The sequence below is a fragment of the Martes martes genome (genome assembly GCF_963455335.1).
Source record: "Martes martes genome assembly, chromosome: 6".
In the NCBI taxonomy this organism is placed as follows: domain Eukaryota; kingdom Metazoa; phylum Chordata; class Mammalia; order Carnivora; family Mustelidae; genus Martes; species Martes martes.
Window position 1 is genome coordinate 7,224,821 of NC_137893.1, and position 23,218 is coordinate 7,248,038.

At 54.6% G+C, this 23,218-nt stretch overlaps 2 protein-coding genes across 7 annotated transcripts in view; one reads left to right on the top strand and one right to left on the bottom strand.

Moving 5' to 3' along the window:
• Positions 1-9,568, top strand: part of AGPAT4 (1-acylglycerol-3-phosphate O-acyltransferase 4) — a 117,415-nt gene extending 107,847 nt beyond the window's left edge. For both annotated transcript variants that reach the window (XM_080807240.1, XM_080807239.1), the window contains exons 6-9: positions 361-463; positions 2,863-2,938; positions 7,492-7,690; positions 8,976-9,568. In XM_080807240.1, coding sequence (XP_080663366.1) covers positions 361-463; positions 2,863-2,938; positions 7,492-7,690; positions 8,976-9,070 — 473 coding nt within the window. In that variant the 3' untranslated portion in view covers positions 9,071-9,568. The remainder of the gene's footprint in view (positions 1-360; positions 464-2,862; positions 2,939-7,491; positions 7,691-8,975) is intronic.
• A 6,848-nt stretch (positions 9,569-16,416) lies between these two features.
• MAP3K4 (mitogen-activated protein kinase kinase kinase 4) overlaps positions 16,417-23,218 on the bottom strand; it is a 113,414-nt gene continuing 106,612 nt past the window's right edge. For 4 of the 5 annotated variants that reach the window (XM_080805531.1, XM_080805528.1, XM_080805527.1 and 1 more), the window contains 5 exons: positions 22,815-22,974; positions 20,973-21,095; positions 19,966-20,072; positions 18,385-18,564; positions 16,419-16,962 (listed from right to left, as the gene is read on the bottom strand). In XM_080805531.1, coding sequence (XP_080661657.1) covers positions 16,942-16,962; positions 18,385-18,564; positions 19,966-20,072; positions 20,973-21,095; positions 22,815-22,974 — 591 coding nt within the window. In that variant the 3' untranslated portion in view covers positions 16,419-16,941. Of the gene's footprint in view, positions 16,963-18,384; positions 18,565-19,965; positions 20,073-20,972; positions 21,096-22,814; positions 22,975-23,218 lie in introns of all 5 variants that reach the window. The other variant, XM_080805530.1, reaches the window with a different exon arrangement.

The window sequence follows — 23,218 nt, forward strand, 5'->3', positions numbered from 1 at the left end:
ATTCTCAGAGAGTATTCTCTAGACTGGCCAATCTCATGTCTGACCCTGTCTAAATGTTGGTACTTGTTGGAGAACTTCTAGACGGGACACTGCAGTATTGCTTTAAGCTGTTCCGACCTCAGTAATAACTCGTCTCAGTTACTGAGTTATAGTGTTTTTCTGGTTACAAAAGGTGATGTGTGTTCAATGTAGGGCATTTGGACAGTATAGAAAAGCATGAAAAAGGAAAGAAGCCCGTCATCCCACCATCCTGAGATAACCAGTTAGTAAATCTCATTGTTGTTTTCAATGTGTATCTGCAAAACAAAATTGGGTTCACACGCTATATATTGCTTTGTATTTGTTTTATTTTTTTTTTAGTTTCAGCTGTATATGACTGTACACTCAATTTCAGAAATAATGAAAATCCAACACTGTTGGGGGTCCTAAATGGGAAGAAATATCATGCCGATTTATATGTCAGGTAAGTTGGTTCCATTTCCTTTCCAAAACAGAGAGAGCCCATCAAAGTAATTAAATCACAAACGGCCTACAGACCTCTTTCCAGGAAAGTCTGTTTAGTATTTTCTTGTCTATAATCTGTCATGAAGTGAACTTCACAGACTGTATTTATATTAGGAACTCAAGACACACAGCGCTCATGTCAGTAATCGGGGAAGCCTCTAATTTCTGATTCTCTCGGACCAATTCATACTCATCATAGAGCTCAGGTTGGACAGACAGAAGACAGCATTTTATAGTTATTTTGAGACTGAGTATGAAGAGATTATTATACTGACCCTTCTTCTTGGAGGATGTGTCTGCGATATACAGATATACACAGACAAGAACATGCATAACTTATAGGGAGGTCTAGGAACAAATGGAAAGCGTTTCAGTGATATCTTACTTCTGTGTTATACCCCAAGCTATTATTGAAAAGACTTCCCACAGTATTAGACACACGCGTTCTCTTAGCCCGTTGTATCAGCTTATAGAACGGGCCTCACCCTGGGCTTCTGCAATGCCATCGAGAAGAGTGGGAAACGATTGAAAGATGCTGCCATCCGCCAAACGCAGCGGGGACTCGAGCATAAAACCCAGCGCGAGGGCTGAGGGACGGTCCTGGTTTCCTGTGCACTAGGTTGTCTTCCCAGAAGGCTAACAAAGATGATCTGACATGGCTGCTCTTGGGGAACCAGCCAAGTGTTCTAGAACATTCTGATTACTTTTTCAAAAGACTTCACAGATACGAAAGTACAACACAGGACGATGTCAATTCAGGGGCTGATCATCACCATGGGGCTGCAGGAAAGGCTCAGCCCTTCCAGGAGAGATGTTTCGGTGGACTGACAGCCTGAATTAAACAGCTTTCTAGCCAGAGAGGACCCCGGTTCCCGCTTTCGAATAGGGGAGAAGCGTCCTAATTATCCCTGTTTCCTAAAGCTGCAGTCGACAGTCCACCTTATTCTGCAGTCGAAGGCACATGAGGGCGGGAAAACCAGCCTTCCCGAGGGAGGCCTTCTCCCAGAGGTAGAGGAGGCGTTGCCCCCTGAGCACTTAGACACCTGGCAGGAGCTCTACTCAGTGGCCAGCTGGGCCCCAGGTATTTGGGGGAAGCCTGGAGCGTGGGAGATGATCGTGCCCCCGGGGCCGCCTCTCTGGTAACTTCTTCCCTGGAGCACACACAAGAATGGGGCGTGAAGAGCCAAAACCACACCACGGGGGCCACGGAAGCCGGCGCCCTCACAGCCGGGAGGGCCGTGCCGCTCCCCATGCTTCTCCCAGTGCAGGTTCCCCTGCAAAGCGCTACGGCCTTTCTCGTGCTTTGCCTCGATGCGAAGCATTAAAGCAGGAAGGGCAGGAATGTCAAGGACGTTCTTGAAAAGAGCAAAAGGGCCGTAAACACCCACCATCCAAATAAAGGGTAGGCAGGCTCCCCATCCTTTTTCGAGAAATGCAGTTAGATATCTGGTTTCCCCAGTGAGCCAGAAAGAGCGAAGGAGCTGGGCATTTGTGGGAGGACCTGTGGGAGTTGACGGGGTCATATTTCATCGTGTGAAAACTTAGCCCCATGCGATACCACGTCTGTTATGAGATGGACGCCCACATTCCCTCAGCAGGCCGTGGTGTGATGGGTAGGTTCTAGAAATGGACCTCGTTGCTAAGGTAGTCCCAAGCCAGAGAGAGGCATGAAGCCAGCCCTGGCAGTCACGGGGGACACAGGATTTCCTGCGCACGGCATCGGGGTGAAGAAAAAGGCCAGAGCTCATGAAAGCCAGCACCCCACGGGCGGACACACAGAACTAGATCTGCAACAGGGACCAGGAAATGTGGTCCAGTGACTCCCCCTTGCTCAGGGGGGCTGTTGGCAAGTGGCTGGGCCCCCAGCCCCGGAGCCACCCTCACACTCCCCCTCTGGTGAACAGAAAGCAAAGGTGAGCAAAGGAGCAGGCTGACCTTTCAGGGACCCGCACTGCACCTGGGCCCGGAGCTCCCCACCATGGGTATGGATTTCCCCGTCTGCCGCCTGAATTGTGCCCCCGCACCCCCCACGTGACCCAGGCTCCCGAAACAGAGCCCGGAGGTGTCAAGTATATTATTATTATTATTTTTTAAGATTTTATTTATTTATGTGACAGGCAGAGATCACAAGTAGGCAGAGAGGCAGGCAGAGAGAGAGGAGGAAGCAGGCTCCCCGCGGAGCAGAGAGCCCGATGTGGGGCTCGGTCCCAGGACCCTGGGATCATGACCTGAGCCGAAGGCAGAGGCTTCAACCCACTGAGCCACCCAGGCGCCCCCTAAGTATTGTTATTTTGAAGCCATGGTTGGGCGTCTGGCCCCAGTCTGTCTCCTCCCTGCTAGCTGTTCTCTGCTTTGCAGGCGGATTCCTCTAGAAGAAGTCCCAGAAGACGAGGACGAGTGTTCCGCCTGGCTCCACAAGCTCTACCAGGAGAAGGTCAGTGCAGCGAGGTGGGGGCGGGGGGCTCTGCGCGAGCCAAGGACCCGTTCGAGGTGGGTGCACCGCGGGGGCCTCTGGGAGCTGGTAGTGGCGACGAGCCTTTCTCCCTCCGTGTGAGACCCCACACTCCGGTTAGTTACCGCCCTGGGGCTGACACTCCGCTTGGCGGGGGGGGGGGGGGGGGAGAAGAATAGAGCAAAATGGGTTTCAGGGGGCTTCACGGCAAGGGAGAAGGGTGTAGCGGACAGAAAAAGAAGCGAGGCCGCCCAACAGCCCGGGTCTACTTAGGAAAAGTAGCCTCTGGGTCTTGAGGGCTGGAGGGTTCTTTCAGGAAGCGTGTATGATCCCGATGGCTGCCGGGCCTACAAGGTGACTGCCTGAAGGGTCTCAAACCGCCCCCTCCCCAGGCAAGACGGAGGCTTGCAAGACTCCGCCTCGGCTGAGGTCAGCCCCCACCCCACCTTCTTTCCTTCCTCTGAGCAGGGCCCCACCTCCACTGGCTCCTCTCCTCAGCCGCACAGGCAGGGGCAGGGGCAGGGCAGAGGGGGTCGCATGCTTACGACCCTCACTGCTTCGTCTCAGGAAGGAGAAAAGGTCCGTGTCCAGCTAGTGAGGAAGGCGTTTTTATGACCGCGTCTTGCTGCCCACAGAGACTTATTTCTGATTCGTCCTATGTTTTGAGGCCAAACCGGCCTCGAGTCGAGCACACATTGAGTGGGATGCGGATTTCCTGTTGCCAAATTCCATCGGTACGACCGGGGGGTCTGCCTCTCCCCACTCCCCTAGAGAGGATCGTCACTAGAGCTCTGTGGGCGTCTGCTCCAGTCGGAGAAGCATTTTAAGCCTTACTTTGAGAACGTGTCTTGGCCCCGGAGACTTCCAGATGACCCCCATCGGACGAAGTAGAGGCTTCTCACAAATGTGCTCGGTTTGGGGGATCAAGATCCTGACACTCTCGCAGCAGGAAGCGGCTCCCATGTTCCCGAGGAGGTGATTTTCCGACGGTTCCTGTAAGAGCCCATTCGAATTACTGGCCATCTGGGGGCCTTTTCTGGACGGGTTGCAGGGATAGGCATCCAGTCTCCTCTTCTAAAGAGTACACGGGGACTGGGCTATCTGTCACCAAGCAGGGACCATGCAGGTCCCTCAGCCTCACAGGTTCACCCCGTAAGTCTGAGGGGGCCTAGAAATGCGTATTCCTAGGAGGCCGCCTCTGACCCACGGCCTGCAGGCTTGGAAACGCACGGCGGCTGCTTTTAAACCAGGTTACCAGTTAGGAAGGTTCTGTGCTGCCGCAAGCCTGGGCCTGCTGGAAACACGCAAACAATATATATTTTCTTCTGGTTTCACGCACGAGGCGGCATTTTCCCTTGTGCTGTTCTCTGGTTTAATCATCCGGGCGGCATACGACACGTCGCACTATTAGCAAGCAGAAAAATGCATTAAGGCCTCAGAAAGGAAAGCCTGCGTAAAGAAGCACACGAACAAATCTGACAAACGCGGGCCTCAAACCCACCAAAGCAAAGCAAGGCAGGTTTTTCTCCGCGGGCCCGTTCTCTGCTGGGTTCAGGCAGGAGAGTGTGACCATCGTGTGACCCGAACCACTCGGGCGTTCGGCGAAGAGGCACCTCTCCTTCCTGATAAAGTCTCTCCAGAGGTTTCCCTCTAAACTATGTATGCACTAAAATGATAGGGTTCAGTTTGGAAGGGGTTCCTGAAACGACCATCTGGGGCAGAGCCCTTATGCCCGTGAGAGGGAAACTGAGGCCCAGAGAATGACGTGGTTTGCCCAGATTGCAGCTAAAGCCAGGTGCTGGAGGCCAGGCCCTGTCTCGCTCCCGCGGACTGTGTCGTGAGCAGACCTGGGAGGCTGGCCTTTATCCCGGAGGGACCACCCTGAGCAGCTCCTGGGAAGGGGCAGCGGTGCCTCCAAGAGGAACTGCGGACAGACGGGAAGAAACTCCAGCATCCTGTCGTTCCTGGGGCAGCCCTGTCCCCTCAGGAGCCTCGACGGGCCTGGGGCTTTACGCACCGGAAATCCCGGCGCCCCATCACGTGGACTTCTGTGTTGGGCATCATCTTTCAGACACATGGTGTGGGAAGACAGTTCGGCTGACATTGAGCTTGGGACTTCAAGGTACCAATTCTCCAGTGTTGCTTTCACGGACAAGTGTCAGCAAAATGCAGGAGAGGTGCTGGGCGCCCCAACAGGGACATAGCAACGTTTCATTCTGTTCAGGCAGGGACATAAAAAAGATCCACTATCGACCACGGCCATTTTGACGGTCTCAAACAGGAAGGGCATCTGCTCCGACAACCGGGCCAACCTTGACGTAGAACAGACATAGCGTCTGGAAAAGACGCAACGTTGATGACTTGTCAGCACCCGGGACGGCTGCTGGCTGTCGGGGTGGGAAACCATCCATGCCCTCGTGTGATCCCTTGGGGACAACGGCAGCGCCCCGGTCACTTTTTCCCAGAGCCATCATGGTTACCCCATCATGTGGTTTGAAGCAAGTCTGAATTTCATCCCCGATTCAAGTTACGTACTTACCCGCCGGCGGGCCGTCTGAAGTCTGCTGAAGGGATGAGGAATTCGCCATTAACGGTACCCACGGAAAAGCTGGTGAAGGAAGCAGTGGCCCAGCTGTCCTGTGGGTGTGTGGGGCTCACGGGGGCCACGGCGGGGCGCTGCTGTGCGGGGTGCCGCAGCCGGCAGGAAATTCTTCAAGCGCAAGAATGAAGGGTTTTCCACGCTCATGATGGCTTTCGCACAATACCAAGGGCATTTCCTTCTCACCACTCCAGAGGCCAGGCGATCAGGGGCCTGAAGGGGGGGTCCCCACCAGGGCTGCTGTGGTGGATGGGGCAAGGGGGCTCCCTGAGGTCCCTGTGACAAGGGCACAACCCCCAGTCATGAGGGCTCCGTCCTCGCGAGAGGCCCCGCCTCCGAGCCCAGCCCACGGGGGATTAGGCTTCCACGTGGAGAATCCGGGAGTCCAAAGCGGCCCTGTCATCGAGTTGTCGGGCTCCTGTGGCCCCAGCCTGGGATGAGAAAAACCACCCAGGTTCATGGCAGGGAGGTAAAAACGGGAGGCCTCGACAGAGTTAGGGCCCTCGCTCTGGGACTCATTTTAATAATGACCCTCAGTGGAGAAAAAAAGCGTCTTTCTCGGTACCTGCTGACTGGGGGAAGGAGAAGTATGGTGTATTTTCGAGATCGCTCTCAGGCTGTTAAAGGGAGTTCGGCACCTCGGGTGTAAGTTCCAGATAGACAGAAGCTCCTTTTCCAGGAAACCTGATTCTGGGGACAGCTGGGACATCAGCAGGCTCCGACGGGGGCCCCGCGTGCCCCAGAGATGGGTTTTGCTCCGCACGCACGCCGTCTGCCCCCAGGATGCTGTCAGGATATTTTAGTCCGTTGCTGTTATTTAGAAGCGCGCAGACTCCCCGTGGCTGCCAGTCGCTGCCCCTCGTGTCCACACGGTGCCGGGGGACGGGTCCCTCTGCCCCCGTTGCCCGCCGCCCGGCCCCACAGTGTCACTCTCTCCCACGGCCGCCAGGCAGCGCCTGGGGTCTCCCGAGAGCAGCTGGACGGCGCTCGCTGCATAGGCCCGGCCTTGGGGCTCCCTGGTGCACCCCGTGCTCCCCCGAGACCCCTGCAGGCTCATCGGTCACATACACACACACACACACACACACACACACACACTCGGGGACCAGTGGTCCCCTCATCCGTGGGCTCAGTTAGCTGTGGCCACGGGCGGTCCAGGTGTCAGGTCACGGGCAGCCTCGAGGCGCCGAGACCCCTCCCCTCACTCCTCCATCCCGTTGCCGGGAGGGGGGCCACGTTCACACGCCCTCGGTCCCGGTATTTTGTTAGCTGCGCCCTGTGTCCGTGCTCAGCTGTTGCGGCACCTCATCGAGGAATGAAACCTCGCACGTGGTCATCGCAGGCGCAGGCGTCCCCGGGGGCCCCGGAACCCGCCGCCAAGGGGGCTTCTGTATTCCGCCTCAGGTCGGGCACCGGAGGAGACAGGCCAGGGGTCTCGGCAGTACTGCACAGAGCCGCTGGGCAGGCTGCGCTGTCGTGGCTTTGGTGCAGGAGGCAAGCCCATGGCTCTGGCCGAGGCTCCGGGTTCTAGCATGTTCTGTGGGCGTTCACCGAGGGCAGGCTCGGTGTCTCCGTTCGTTCTCCACCGGCCGTTGCGGGCGGCAGGCAGTACTGCATCTGGGCGACCGGAGCTGGGCCTCAGAGGCCAGCCACCCGGCCGGAGGCAGGTGAGCACCGAGGAGCAGACCAGGATGGGACTGGGCTGGCCTGGCACCGAAGCTCAAGCTGCCACGCCGGGTCTAGTGACAGGGCCGTGTCACTGTGGGGAGGGGACCGCCAATTTCGGTATTGGGAAGGCACATCAGCACCTGTGATGGACCCCCTGGTTCTGCTCAGCTCACGTTGCCTCCCCCCGCCCCGGTGCCTCCAGAAGGGCCTGCACGAACGTGGGGTCACGCACAAGCAGAACGCCTCAGGGTCGCCTCTCTGTCCGCAGGATGCCTTCCAGGAGGAGTACTACAGGACGGGCACCTTCCCGGAGACCCCCATGGTGCCCCCCCGGCGGCCCTGGACACTCGTCAACTGGTTGTTCTGGGCCTCCCTCCTGCTCTACCCTTTCTTCCGGTTCCTCATCAACATGGTCAGCAGCGGGTCCTCCCTCACGCTGGCCAGCTTCGTCCTCGTCTTCTTTGTGGGTGAGTAGAGAGCAGGGGACCCACGCCAGCCATGCTGCCGAGAGGAGCATCTGATGGGGGGACAGCTGGAGGCAGAACCGGGGGTAAACCCATCTCAGCTGTCGCAGCCCCTAGGAACAGAAGGCACAGCCTACAGATTCACTGGGAAAACTGGCTTGCAGGCCTCACGGTCAAACACACCCAGAGCCCCCCCGCCACCCGAAAGGGAGCGCTGCGGACAGTGCTGCTCACTGTCCTCATTCCTTCCTCCTCCCCAGGAAAACCTTCCTGGGGCCCAGCAGCAAGGGGCAAAGGCCCCTGGCCATTCAGAGCAGGTCCCGGCCCCTCTGGGGAAGAGCGTGCGCTTCTAGAAGTTGGCTGCCACACGCACCGACATCGAATAAAGCGGCCCGGGAGCACTTTCCCGTTAACCCACACTGGCTTCATCGGCCCGGGGTTTCAAACTCCTCTGATTTCTTCATCGTCCCAGGGTTCCCTGCGCACTGTCGCTGGTCTTTGAGGTGCGGCAGCCAGAGGCAAACTTGGTAGGACCCCCGGGGGAGGCAGCCCACTTCACGGCCGGCCCCGCTGGAATGGCTCCATCTCAGCCGTTCACGCGCTCTGAAATGTGTGATATGTGCTCGGTGCTGGGCTCCTCAGGGGGCTCGGACGTGCTCCCTGCCCTGAAGGAGCTCACCAAGTGTGCCATCTCTGACTGCAGCGTGTGGCCGTGGCTCTGCTGTCCAGCTTCCTGGTGGCTCCGCTGGGCACTCACGAGGGTCTCTCGTGCTCTCTGTTTGGGCCAATCCCACCTGAAGGCAGGGGCTTTTCCCCGTTCACTGCTCTGATTTTTATCCCGAGAGCAGAGCCAGGCCCTAAGGAGACGTCCGGGCTCTTGCACGCTCCATGCTCCTGGTCGGTTACCCAGCTTTGCCGCAGGGTGTTTTCTAAGTTCCTGCCCTGCGTTCGCAAAAGAAGCCTTTGTCTTGGAGGCCAGCGTGGCAAGCAGAGGAATTCGGTAAGCCTCAGTGCGGTGGAGGCTTAGCATCCTTGATGTGTGGAGGGATTAACCCACCAGCAGAACAGCCTCACTCTGTTTGTTTTAATGTCACGTAGTCCGACACCCGCGCTCCAGGAGAACTACAGTGGGATCATGCAGGGGCCCCCAAATTAGCCGGCAAGATCTCGGCTGCTGCTGGGGGTCTGCAGACAGCTGGCATCTCAGCGTTCTTCCCGCAGATCACTCTGGGGTCGCCCGTGGGCTCCTCCTAACCCCTGTGCTTCCCATTTCTTCTCATTTCTGCAGCTTCTATGGGAGTCCGATGGATGATTGGTGTGACCGAAATCGACAAGGGCTCTGCCTATGGCAACATCGACAGCAAGCAGAAACGGAGCGACTGACCCCAGACACATTAGCGCCCGGAGGGGCCCTTGGGGACTGGTGGACGCTGCCAGCCATCCTTAGTGGGACCCAGGGACGAAGCGGGGTGAGCCCCTGCTGGGAAGGCAGGGCGTTTTGTCTCGATGCCAGATGGGGAGGAAGATGTTCTTAAATCTTTTGTCCCCCCATAATGCTTTAGTGGGTTTTGATTTTCTTTTCGTGTGAGCGTGTGTGTGTGTGTGTGTGTGTGTGTGTGTGTGTGTGAGTGTATGCGAGTGAGTGTAAGGGAGAGGATACATATAAGTGAGAATGGTGTGCGGCTGAGTGTGAACCTTATTCTATCATCATTCAGAGGGGATCTGAGGCACAGGGGGAGGGCAGGGACGGGGAACGGAGAGTTCCCCTTCATTCTTCGGTGCTGAGTTTTCTGTACTGGATTGCAAAAGAGTGAAAGGCGCTTTAGGTAAGATGACTAAATTATGCCTCCAAAAAACCATTAAAGTGTTTGGCTCCCTGTGCTATGTGTTCCCACAGACTGCTCCGTGCCCACACTCCACCCTCTGCCGTGGTTCTGGGGTTCCAGACGGCAGTGACCCAACAGCACTGCCCGGGGGGTAGCGGGATGGACTCAGCACGCAGGGGGCAGCTAGAGGGGGCCCTCCTGGCCGCCGACACAGGTGCAGGCACCGGGCGGGGTGGTGGTTAAAGGGGACGGCAGGTGCTGGGGGACGAGCTGAGCGCATCTGGGGGACACAGTGAGAGGCCCTGTAAGGCAGCCTTGGGTCTTCCGATCTGCCTGCAACGGGGTCTCCCTGGCCCGCGTCTTGAAGAGGCGGCCAAGTCTGAAGAAGCTGAGCGGAAAAACAGAGCGTGGGCCGCTGGCAGCCGTTTGAGAAATGACCTCACGTGCACAGCTCACCTCAGTCAGCAGGCAGAAACCAGTCCAGGAGCACGTTTTGAAAACACCGTGCAGGAGCCAAGGGTCGACTGCAGCAAACCCCGGGGTACGAGGATCCCCTGGGCGTCCGCTTTTCTTCCGGAAGCCCAGACTCTCACACCACGAGGGAGGGCCGCCCCTTGACGCGCCAGGTGTTCTCTGGAGTCACGGCCACACGCACGACCTCTGCGAACTGCTGCCAGTCCTCAGAGGCCACGTGCACAACGTGCAAGACCAGCAGTGACATCTCCGGCGAAGAGCATTTAGCCATGGGACGCTCTGTCCTCCCAGGCCACGCGCTGATGGTGCTCACAGAGGTGGGGATTTCGGAGCACGAGGTAAGCAGAAGGCTCTCCCCCATGCACAGCCGCACGCGGCTGGAACAGAGCTCTTGCTCGCTGCGCTTACAGAAGAAGGGAGAGACGGTTCCACCCAACAGAGGGGCATAATCTATTCCGAATCCTGTTTTTCAAGGTTTACTCCCTTACTCACCAAGTGTTTACCAAGCACAACGGAACTAGGTAATCCAAGGAGTTAGGAGAGCACCCAAGAGAAGCACCCTCGTTGTCAGGAACTGCAGAAACGGAGAGAAGCACCCTCGCTCTCAGGCTGCTGAAACGAAGAGAGAAATGTATTCCGGCTGAGATTCACCCTTCAGAAGGGAGTTCCGGTGAGGCCAGAGCCCGAGCTGACATTTGCAAGCCCCCGCGAGAGCAGGGCTGATGAGCCCCTGCATTTGCTCACCCTGCTTCAGGCCGTGGGTGCAGCTCAGGCGTCTGTATTCACGTCCCCGTGTGCCCACCTGTACCCGGAGGTGGGGGCCGCTCTACCCGGGGGCTCCTCGCTCCACAGCAGAGCTGAGTAAGGCGGTCAGGGGTCAGTCCTGCCCACAGCGGTGCGGGCCCCCCTCCTGGCACTTGACCTTGGGTGAGCCATCCTACCTCGAGTCCGTTTCCCCATGTGTAAAGTGAGGGTGATCATACCTGCCTCCTGGGTTGTTTCAAGGGTAAAAATGAGGCCATATATGTGAACACACGTTAAGAATCCGAAAGCACTAAACACAAGAAGGGAGGAGACATTAGAAAGCTGCCTCCGCCTTGCTACTTTGCAAAATGCTCAGAAACGACCCCGAGGTGTCCAAAAACATGTCCTTCTTCTGTCCTCGCCCCATGAATGTAGTGATTGAGTGCTAGTAACATATACTGCCTTTGCCCTAGAACAGAACATGCGAGCAGAGGCAGGCCGCTGACCAGCGCTATGGGGCCAGGGCCGAGGAACACAGGCAAAATACTGCCCTGGGAAAGAACTCCTCTGCACTCCTTTTCACCCGGGCCTCGGGTAGCAGGAGAATGTGGTAGTCTGGGGACAGATCCGGTCATCTTCTCAGCTACTTGGCCTTCCCACGAAGAAGCCTTTTGTTAGGAGTCACGGGGAGCTGGCTTTCCTTCTGCCCTGCTGCTCTAATGGCAGAGATGAGCATGGTGCCCCAGAAAGACCCAGCCCTGGACCCCTGAACGTGGGCGCAGGCCTCACAGAGTTAAAACCCCACGGAGGTTAAGCCACCTTTAGTGAGTGCTAGTCCCTAGCGGTGCGTCATGGACGGAGAGCTTCGTGTCCTCACACTGTCATCTCCTGGTAGCTTGGGGCAGCCCTGCTCAGAGCCCGCTCTGAGCTCCAACGTAGCAGGGAAAAGTAGTTTTCCTGCACTCTGGACAGCGATGGCCACTCTCCAGACTTCCCTGCAGCTTTGATACAGGGAGTCTGAGGCACTTCCAGGAAACTAAGCCCCCAGCGTGACCTTCTTTACTAAAAACACCGGGCATCCTAAATGCAGCTGGCCCCTGGGGAAGCAGACCGATTCGGTGACTGCTGAGCGAGCAGGAGAGACTGCGGAGGACGAACTAACGCACTCTGTCAGTTGGTCTCGCATGTTGCCGAGTTTTTTCCCGAGAGAACACTACCTTTCTCCTATGATCACACAGTAGGACTACAGTTATCTCTCGACCGCTCTGTTCTCTAAATAAATGCATGCGAAACTCTGTACAAGTAGCTGCTGGCGTTTAAAAATTAAGCACATCCATCTTTTTCTAACAGACCTGTCAGTGGGCCTGAACAGCAGTGATTCAGATGTAAGATCCAACCATAATCAGCCGGGAAGGGTGACGAAGGAAGGGATGGCGTGCCCATCACCAGAAGGGACCCTGTCGGCTTCTGGGTTCCCTCCTGGCGGAGCCAAACCGTGGTCCGACTAGCCCCCGTGCAGGACAGACTGGGCTTGACAGAGGCTTTAGAACTTACTCGTAAACACCGACCAACGTGAAAATTCTGCAGGGCACCTGTTCTCTGCTCAACAAGGCTGCATCCAGCCTGCCCCAGAGCACTGGGCAGACCGTCCATGTATCTGCTGGGCTCAAGCGTGAAGAACAAACAGCCCGGGGCCCGTCGGTTTCCCGAGCCAGTGTGGGCCGAGTATTGGTGCCGCGTGAGCGTAGCTTGTGTTGGAAAGACCGTGGGGGCCGGGGCCGTGTCTGCGGCCCGTGTCTGCGGCGGGCTGGGCGGGGTGAGTCTCGGTTCAAGGGGCCGCGGGCCCGCGGGCCCGCAGGCCGTCCCGTTAGGCGGCCGTGCTTCCCCCTTCAGCAAGCGTGTCTCGGCCTTGGTCGAACCAAGGCTCACGCTCTGCTCGTGGAGAATGACTCGAGGTGTCCGTTGTGACGCTGACAGGCGCTGCCCACATCCCACAGCGCAGCGCCAGCGGGTTCACAGTCCTGCCCCTCGTTCTAATAAACGCTCTTCCCCTGAACGACACGGTTCGACGGTCTCCAGCTGGAATGAGACACGGAGGGGGAAGGACGCCCAGGTTTGGCGGCGAGAGCCGGCGCTCCCCCGTGGGCTCCGCGCCGGGACACGAGGCCGTCCTTCCTCTCCGCCTGTGCGAGACGGCCGGTAGCTGCTGCCTTTGTGAAATGGGGAGACAGGTCAGTGGCTCTTCAGACAAGTGACTCCGCGTTGACACAATGGCCCACGGAGCAGCCCTTTCCCCCGGGGTCAAGACTCACGGCCGTGCGCGGCCTTTGCCAGGGAGTCCCTCGGGCACGCCGGCTGCGGAAGCTCCCTCGTGTGCGGACTCGTTCGCAGCCACAGAAAGACCCGGTGGCTGTGCAGATGCGCAGCGGGCTGCGCCAGAGTCAGGTGATTGCCTAAAACTGTCTTCAGATATTTCATCAGAAAACGTTTTTAAAACTTTTTTTTTTTTTTTTTGGCCAGGATGAATGAGGCTCAACTCACTTCCCTGGTCAACATGGTAGACCCAAGGGCAAGCCCCTGTTCAGGGCCAGCCCCTCTGTCCTCCAAGAGGCGCCCGGGTGGCCCCGAGCCTGACCCGTCACCCAGGCACGAACGAGTATCCCGATCTCTAACGCTCCCGCAGCCCTGCCTCCAGAGTTCCCACGAACGTACACGAAAGCCACCCCTTCCGATGTGTCAAGGCTCACAGTCCTCACACAGAGGCGCTTCGGACTCAAGGGGATGGGGGAGGACCAAGCACTTATTCCCATTTCCCTCGACCCACGACATGATAAACCACTCGCAGCCACTGTCTCTTACAGGTACTGCATCAGCAAAGAGTATCAGAAACTTCTCCTCCGTGGTCAGCATGTGTCTCCTCCTCTGAGTGGCGTGGCCACAGGGCAGGGCTGGGCACGGGGCACCGGGAACCGAGCACCGACTCGGGTGCTTTAATAACTGGGCTGCCCCTGTCTTCTCTTGATGCCCTTTCCTAAAGTACAAATAAGACCCTTTCTTAAGTGCAATGAGGCATTGAACATTGGCAGCTGGTCAGAACGCTGTACACGGTCAGTATGTCCAAGTTCCAGAGTTAGCCGTGACAAAAGCAAAGCTTTTCTCTGGGAAGGATAAGCAGTTCCAAACCAGGCAGTCCACAGCCCCTGCAGAGCTTGTCCTGTTTTAACAGGAAGGTTCTGAATTGTTTGAAAAGCATTTATTAAGCACCCTAGATCTTTTCAGTATCTAGAAAAATTTCCTAGGCCTATGTGAGTAAAGTATTCCACTGAGAAAGACTCATATAATTTTTACCTTTAACTTTTTTTTTTTTTAAACAAAAGCATAGTCTTGATTTACATGTTGAAGGAACTAGGTATTTTTGAAATTTCTGAATTTTAAGGAAAGAAACAGTACAAAGTTAGGATTCCTGAGTAATAATCCCTTTGAATTTGAAAAGTAAATTAAACGACACCAATTACACTCTTTCTTAAAGTCTGTAGTCTTTAGCCAGATCATTCCCAAACATTTCAGGGAATTAGGAAAAGTCACCAATGGAGCTTCAGGGTGCCATTCCATCTCTGTGTCTGCAAATGAGGAGGAAGGAAAGCAGTGGAGAATATTGACATAGTAGATGAACTAGCACAGGGTGGCACAGACTTTTAAAGTTTCTACAAAATAACATCCCAAAACTGCAGAACCCCATCCCCCGCCGCAGTGGGCCGGCGTCAATAACGCACTAGCTAAGCGTACCTGAGGCAAAAAGGCAAAGGCTCCATAAGCCGCCCGCCGGTGACGGGGACAGTCGGGGTTGGCACAGCAACTCACACTTTGTCTTGTTCACAACTGAAGTTAGGGAATGAGTTACTTGAAGTGCACAGTGAACCCTACCGAGCTCGTACACAAAAATTAACTAAAAATAGATGATGAATCTAAATGTAAGAGCTGATAAAGAAACCCAAGTGTAAATCTTCATGACCTTGGGTCTGGTAATGACTTCTTAGATATGATCTCAAGAGCATATGCGGTAAAGAAAAAGTTAATAAGCAAGACTTCAAAATTAAAATAAAAACTTTCTGTGCTTCGAAAGACACCCTTAAGAAAGTGAAAGGACAAAACACAGACTGAGAGACAAAACTGCTGTAGCTCGTATCTCTGGTAAAGGACTTGTATCCAAAACATATACAAGTCTCTCATAATTCAGTAAGAAGACAAATAACCCAATTAAAAGATGGGCAACAGACTGGAACAGACATCTCACCAAACAAAGAATGGCCAACACACACAAGAAACGATGCTCACCATCACGAGCGAAAGGCAGACCAGAACCACAGAGAACTACCATTGCCCATAGGGTGGCCATCATCAAAAAGGCAGAAGTACGTCCCGGGGGGGACCACACGAGGGAAAGAGCCCTCACACGGCGCTGCTGGGAATGCAGGACTGCGCAGCCACTGGAAACCGTTTGGCAGGTTCTTAAAATACTGAACGTGGATTTGCCCTGTGACCCAGAAGTCCCACTCCCGAGAGAGACGAAATGTCTGTCTGCAGACCTTGCATAAGAATGCTCAGAGCAGCACGATTCGTCATAAACAAAAAACAGAACTAGGAAATGAAGAAATAAAATATGTAGCATCTCTGCACGCTGGCGCAGTCGGCAACACAAAGGAATCAAGTCCGGACGCGTGCTCCTACGCGGACAGACCTCAGAAACACCGCACGGAGTGAAAGATGCCGGACAGCAGAGACCACATACGGTAAAATTCTACTTAGATGAAATGTGCACAACAGCCGAATCTAGAGAGACAGAGGTGGCTCAGGGGTTGCCTGAGGCCAGGGGCAGGGGTGGGGACTGACTGCAGAAGGAAACGGGGCTTCCCTCTGGCGGGATGCTCTCAGGCAGACCGGGAAGCACGGCTGCACAGCTACGCTGACGATCACCAAACTGCACGCATCCAAGACCGTGCGCATCACACCTCGAAAAGCTGCTTGAAAGGACAGAGACCTTAACCAAATTCTCAGTGTCTACACAATTCTTCACCTCTCGGAGAGGATCTAGTGTCCTGGAGGGAAGGTGAGCGCGTCGTGCCCGAGAGATTCCTTGCCTTGAGGCAGCTGCTAGGGGTCAGGAGTGAGGCTGGAAGCTTCTCAGAAGAGGTTGGGAAGCCGTAAGGTCAATCTTTTAAAAATGTAATCGTGAAAAGAAGATGAAGAAACCATCAATGACATGTACTTCGGGCTATTCTGGAAAACTGCTGAAATGTTGACGTTCTGAAAAAGATGCTTTCTTGTCAAGACGTCATTCAGCAGCACTTGACACTGACCGTGCACTGACACATCTTGGTTTAAAGGTCCAGAGCCTTCAGTGCACGGTAACAAGGCCTTCACTCGCCTTGGACCTCCACTGCCTGGGGATCGTAAGAGAATCTAAAGGGGCCTCTGGCATCCGCGGTGGCATTTCCTTTCGCCCTTCGGCTTCTCAGTGAGGAGACCCCAGATCCTGCAGGGCTCCCAACCAGGGAACCCAGGGCTCACCTCTAGCACGTCCGGTCGCACCCCCCACTATACAAGAACACACGAAGAAAAGGGACAGACCTTGGTCTCAGATAACGTGTTGGCTCTGAAGCTGATAACCAGTAAAAGACAACATAACTGAGCTTTCCTAAAATAAACCATTTATTGAAAAAAGAACCTTTTTCTTAAATTTCATTAATCAGCCTTTGCATAACAAACCTGTGGCTTGCCAACAACAAAAAAAAGGTAAGGTTTCACAGTCAGTGCACTCGACAAACAAGAGTTTAACAACAAGGCCCGGGACACCTGATAATACTACAGCTGCTTTTGAACCCAGGAAGGTCAAAATCCTACACTGATGTCACGATTCTCGGTCCCACGAGAAGCAGGTGACAGGGGCGATGGTCCGTGTACAGTAGTCATGGCACTTAACATGCAGCGTCTTTACCTCGCAGACACCGTCACTCGGAAGGGGCCCGGGCCACGTCAAACAAACAGGAGCAGCAGGAGAAGTGACGCTTGTCACCTGTGCAGTCTTCAGTCTTGGAAGGTTAAAAAGGCTTATACTGCTTCTCAGCACAGTCTTTATGTAAATATTACATACAGTAGTGATTACGAGAATTCTCCGAGCACACACACTACCAGGCCGCAGACCGATTAGCTTCATTCTTCATCTGTGCAGACCTGCGAGAGAGGCAGGAGAGAGCTGAAGCCAATCCGTGGCAGGCACGTGGCTCACAGGCAAGCCACCACCGCCACGAGGACCCCGGCTCGGAGCCGGCCGGGACGGGAGGCTCCACTAGCGCACCCTGGGACGTCTGCCAACCGGACCCTGAGAGCACTCTGCAGAATGCACCTGTACACTACCGACCGACACAAACTGTCTCGACAAAGAAATGAGTGTGTTTTTAACCACCAGTCCCTAATATCTACGTAGCAAATCCAGTTACTTGTCCCTTAACTGAACTCCACAACCCCCCCCCCCCCCCGCTCTCCTGCACCTCCCCGCCCTCCGGCAGGGGCTCCCCGGCAGCGCCCTTCCAGCGTTGCTCGCCCCAGGGTTCCATTCTCAGCCGCTTCTCCTGGAAGTGCTCTCCCGGCAATGATCCGTCTCCTGAATCCGCATCCGAGCCCCGCTCAATCCCAGGCGTGAGCCCACGTCACCTACACGTGGGTCTGGAATCCCGCCCGAAGCAGACGTTCCAAACATGCCTCAACCGTTATCTACCGAAGAGGACGCCCCCGCCTCCCTGACCCGGCCCTCAGCCAGCTGCCTCTGCACCCTGCTGGGCCGCCGGGCTCTCTATGGGGACCCAAGCGGGGGCCTGGGAGTCGTCCTAGACCCCTCCCCTCACTCGCCTTTCTCATCCCATCAGCTCTTCAGTCTGTGGCCACTGGAGCCCCCAGATACCACCGATAACTCGCCCCTGACCTCCCCTGCCCAGCCCACTAGCCATATCAGTGCCTTTCTGACGACTCTGCCTCTAAAACCCCAGTTAATCGTGTCACGCTTATCGTGGCACTACAACTCCTTCACGGGGCTCCTGGTCACTTCCGCAGCCTTTGACCATCTTCCACAACCTGTGACCCATCTCTACACAGTTCAACCGTCTTACCCTCGTTAGCCTGCCGTACCCACACCTCCCTGCCTGGCCTCCCCACGCCCTCCCGAACAGCTCAGACACCTCATTCCAGAACAAGCCACGACAGCTGAGACTGCCTGGCCGGATGAGATCGCTCTTCTCAGTGGCCCGACAGCATGGCGTATACACCCTCGGCCCAGCTTGGAGCACAACGCTTCGTCACTACTAAGCCCTATGCTTTGAGGAGCAGAAACTATGGCTTTCACCCAGTCCCATTTCAAATTCCACGTCACAGTCCCACGTGTACCATAAACACACCAGGACGGATCAAGCAGAGAACCTCAATGAACATTTTCTGGGAAAAAAAGATACACAAAATTCCCTGGCATAATACATTTAGCTCTTTTCCATTTCAGATATACATGCAGATATTTTATATCTAAGTTTCCAAATTTCCTTTGGTGCCAGATACAAACAGAACTCAAACATTCGAACATGAAAAAGGTACAGGGATCTGCCCAACCTTGACGAAGGAATGGTCGAGGAGCTGGCTGGCCGTCCACCTCATCCTGGGCTCACTCTCAAGGCAGTGAGAGAGGAAGTCCTTTCCTTCCGGGCTTAATCTTTCAGGGATCGGTGGCTTGTGCCCCATTCCCACTTTATACATAATCTGAAAATTGTGTTCATATTCATGCCAAGGCCTCTAAAAAGGGGGGGGAGGGGAAAGCAGATTTACTATTACACGGCCATAAAAAAATGAAACTGCCCAATCTTTTCAAGCATCGCAGTGTTAATACCCAGAGGCCAGCAAGCTTTTACTTATAGGGCCAGTTCGTAAGTATTTTAGGCTTGCGGGCCGCCCGATCTCTGCCACAGTGCCTCAGTTCTCCCACTGCAGCCTGACCGCAGCCACAGAAGATACATGAAGGAATGAGTGTGAGTGAGCGCCAGTAAAACCTTATTTACAATGCCAGCTGCTCAGCACAGTCTGCCGACCCCATCTGGATGTTCTATTAGTCCAGAATTATCTAGAAGCCACCGTCAAGCAAGTAAAATATGTAATATGTAAAATGATATAAAACCGTCAACAAAACATATGAAACTCCACAGTTCTTTCCTAGGGACATCACTATGCCACCTTGTTGAATAACGAACATCAAATCCTAATACTGCAAAGCTCTGGTTACTTTATATTTCATAAAACCTAAGAATAAAATGCTACTTTGTTCAGCAGCCTCAAGGTAGAATACATTTTCCTACTAATAACACTTGAGAGGTTTCTGACATTTTCTGCTTTATAAATGATGCCACTACACACACTACACACACACATACACACACACACACACAGGCCTCTTTAGATATCTGTATACAGTTGTTCCTTAGCAGTACTTTCATCGGAAGACACATTTTTCTATTTTCAGATACGCAAGCACACAGAACAGTCTCGCTGCCCTGAGCGTCCTTGAGCTCTGTCCAGCCATCCTTTCCTCCCTCTCCCAGGGCCGCTGGCAGCAGCCGGTCCTCCTCTGCCCTGCCCAGAACGTCACATGCTTGGAGTCACACTTCACGTGTGTGGGGCTTCAGAGGAGCCACTGTCGCCGGTGGTGTGCGTTTACAGCTCCCCCACATCATCCTCTGGCTGGACGGCTCACCTCATCGCCGCAGAAGCCCCACCGTCCGGATCAGCACTCCGCTCATCCGTGCACTCGCAGGAGGACAGCTCGGCTGCCCCCAAGTCTGGCAACCTTGAGTGACATCGCACTCACATGCTAGTGTTTTTGGGGACAGAAGTTTCTAGTCTCCCATTTCTTTCTGTAGCTCCTCGCTTCTCCGTGTTTTCACTTGAGCTTCCAACTTTTTTTACTCACTCGCCTAAAAGTTCTCTAAGTCATAAATCTCACAAATATTTGGTTCCTAGTTTGTCACTTGTCTTCACGTTACTCTATCTATTGACAGGTCACATCTTTCATATTTAGTCTCGTTCTCTAATTAGCAGAAAGTGTGTCCATGGTATGCTTATAATAGCTAACAAAACCACGGTTACAGCTCTGTTCACGTGAAGTGCCCTCCGTGGTTTCTCCTCCAAGGAAGCTCTGCTTACCTTGCCGGTCACCATCTCTATGACGACACACCCCAGACTCCAGATGTCTGCGGCACGCCCATGGCCTTCTCCTTTTGCTCGAGTGATGACCTCAGGAGCCATGTATGCTTTAAAAGTCACAGACACAGTGATAGGAATGGGTTATAAACACGGCACCCCACAGTCATAGGGCCAAGCAAGAAATTCATATTGTGTGACACTCCACATAAATGAAACAATTGCTTTGTTGCAGGGAACAGAGAGGACCTTCTCTGGGTTACATAAAAGGAAACATTGAAACTAACAGACATTTTTCAAATCAATTTTCTGAATGGACATTTCAGGGACTGAATTATTATCTAAAGGACAATTCTTTGAATGGCAAATCTTCAGATAAACTGTATTCACAATAAAATAAGAAATTTAATGTGCAAAAGAAGATGTAAAATTCTATGACACTGAACAATCGAAACAAATCATCGCCACGTGGACTTGTCCCTTTTCAAAGGCACAATAAAGCAGAGTGGCGGGGGCCTGCCAGGCGCGGGCTCGGCTGCACGGGCAGCGTGGTCCCATGTGCTGAGACGCTCACTGACTTCTGGGCGTGCCCACCCACTCCTTTTCCTTTAAAAGTGCCAACAATGCTCTGAACTTCCTGCCTCCTCCAGAGAAACATGAATTGTCACAAGTGTTGGACAACGAAAGGGTTATGTTCTCAAAAAAACCAACCCATACTGTTGTATTTAACATACTCTTATGTTTTGACTAGAACTGTTTTAATAAACCCCATGTGAACAACAGAAATAGGTCTTCTGGGGAGAAACAGAGGCCTTTCCTCCCTCCTCGCACTTTAGCGGGAGAGGCGAGTGTGCACGTCACACGTGCTGGCGGCGGGAGGGCTAAGTGCCCTCGCTCAGAAGCCCTCCCTCCTCCCGGGGCCGCGCTGGCCACAGAGCTGCCGGGAAAGCCAGGCGGCAGGCGCGCTGCAGTGAGTCACCTCGGCAAAGACACATCAAGCCAGTCCGCACCTGCTGTCCCCAGCGTGCTGTTCACTTCGCCCGGCATGGTCTGCGCGTTGTTCTTGAGCTTGACTGAGCACCCGAAGTCGCCCAGCTTGATGAGTCCGGAGGAGGTGAGGAAGATGTTGGCACCTAACAAACAAACGGGCGCTCGTCGGGCTCGGGGACACGCGGAGGGCGTTTCTAATACACGGCAGCCCCGGTTCCCAGGAACAGGAGTCGCAAACTAAGTAACGTAAAGATTTATAAGAGCTGACTTACAAAGCACAGCCACAGAAAGCCTGTAAGCCTTGTTCACGAACGTGAATACAAGGCAAAGACATTTTCGCATCAGTACGGCTAGCTCTGAACAGACTCTAACGCGGAAAGCGCAGGGGACCCTTCTGCAGGAAGTACACGGAAGCTACAACCGCTGCGGCGGCCGCGTCTGAAGGCCAGTGTCGCGAACACGCAAGCGGCTCCTAGGACGGGAAGCAACGTGCAGTGAGAGCAGGGCACACACAGCCATCCTCTGCGGGCCTGGCTGCGGCCGCCCTGGGCTGACTTCGCGCCGCGAGAGCAGAGATGCCCCGGAGCCCCCTTATGTCTCAAAGCACTGCGCATGCATCCCCCAGACTCTAGCTGGCATCTCGGGTCACTGCTCACGGCTCCAGGCAGCTCCAGGCTGTAAGATATTGTCACCCTGACGGAACCACACATCTCTGGCACCATGTATCCGAAGGCACCATTCTCAGAAAGCATTAGAGCCACTCGAGTTAGACAGACAGCCCCACAGTGAGCTGACATCTGATGGATAGTGCTCAACGCCTGAGTGCTCCCAGAGGAGACGGTCCCCACCGTCGGCTGGGCGGTGCGAACGTCATGGCTCTGGAGGTAGTCCACACATGCACACTTGCCATACTGAATCGTAAAAAATACCACAAGGACACAAGTGAATGGACTCGATTCGAGGACCCTGACGAATTCCCTTTATGGCCATGGCCGATGACACAGGAAGGTGCCATTTCGTGATAGGGCTCAGAGACTGAGTACGGGTGTCTGTGGCAGAACACCTGGAAACAGGCCATGCCGGGGCCTGATAAAGAGCCAATCAAACAAATGCTCAGAATGATCCCAGGCAGCAGAGCAATGCGGTAGCCGGGCAGGCGGGGAGGCAACGAGGCTGGTGGGTGTGGGGGACTCAGGGGGGTCCACTGGAGGGAGGACAGCCGAGCCTTACACTCAGACCAAAGCCGGCTCCGCTGTGATCCAGCCCTGCCCTGGGTCTAGTGCCTGGCTGGAAGCCAGCCAATTCTAGAGTGAATGTGTCTAGGCCGGCCTCGGACTGCGTGACAGAGTTGAACCCTACCGTCTAGGGCGCATCAGAAACAAATAATTTGTCCCTCTGATTATCCCCCGTTTCCCAAAATACAAAGGTCGGGACAAATGCCAGAGGGACAGCTGTGAGACGAGCGTGACTACTCCTCTCATGCCAGAAGAGAAGAGCACTTCAGACTTCACATGGGAATGCATCAGAGTCTTAACCCGGAGACAAGGATGCTCCGATCGGACGGCCTAGTAAATGCATGGTTGGCTAAATCAGCCTATAGGAAGAGCAAATCTCCTTCTTGAGAAACAGACCTCACTGAAAACACTGTTATGCAGAAAGACAGGGTCATTTGCTCATGGATGGGGACATGTGTCCTACACGGCCTGTCCACACTGGGTTCTTTATGGAAGCACATTCACAGTAACAGTACTTCTTTGTAGAGAAATGGCATGTGGGAGTGGGATCGAGTGTCCTGGCAGCATCTACTCTGTGGGGAGGCAAGCAATCCAGGCTCCGCGGCAGCCAGGTGAGGGGAGGATTACCTTTGATGTCACGGTGAACTATGCCGTGCTCATGGAGGACATTGATGGCGACGGTGATCTGCTTTGAATACAGCCTGATGACATGCTCCTGAAGCCCCAGCCTGGACACCTCTTCTAATGTCCCCTCGTCACAGTACTCCATGAAGATGTACATTTCTTCCTGTGGGAGGAAGAAGACGCAGTCTGTGTTCACACGTACACCAAAGGGAAGAGTTTGGACAACGTCACCGGTCACGCCCCAAAGGAATCTTTCTCCTGGTACGCTACACTCATCATCCTCAACACTGAACTTGTGTCGTAACGGTCATTCCTCACGCCTACACAGAGGTGTCTGCCTGCCTCCTGTCTGGAATTATACAGCTGGTTGGGATAAGAGTGTCTTCTCCAAGTCATAGGTGATAAAT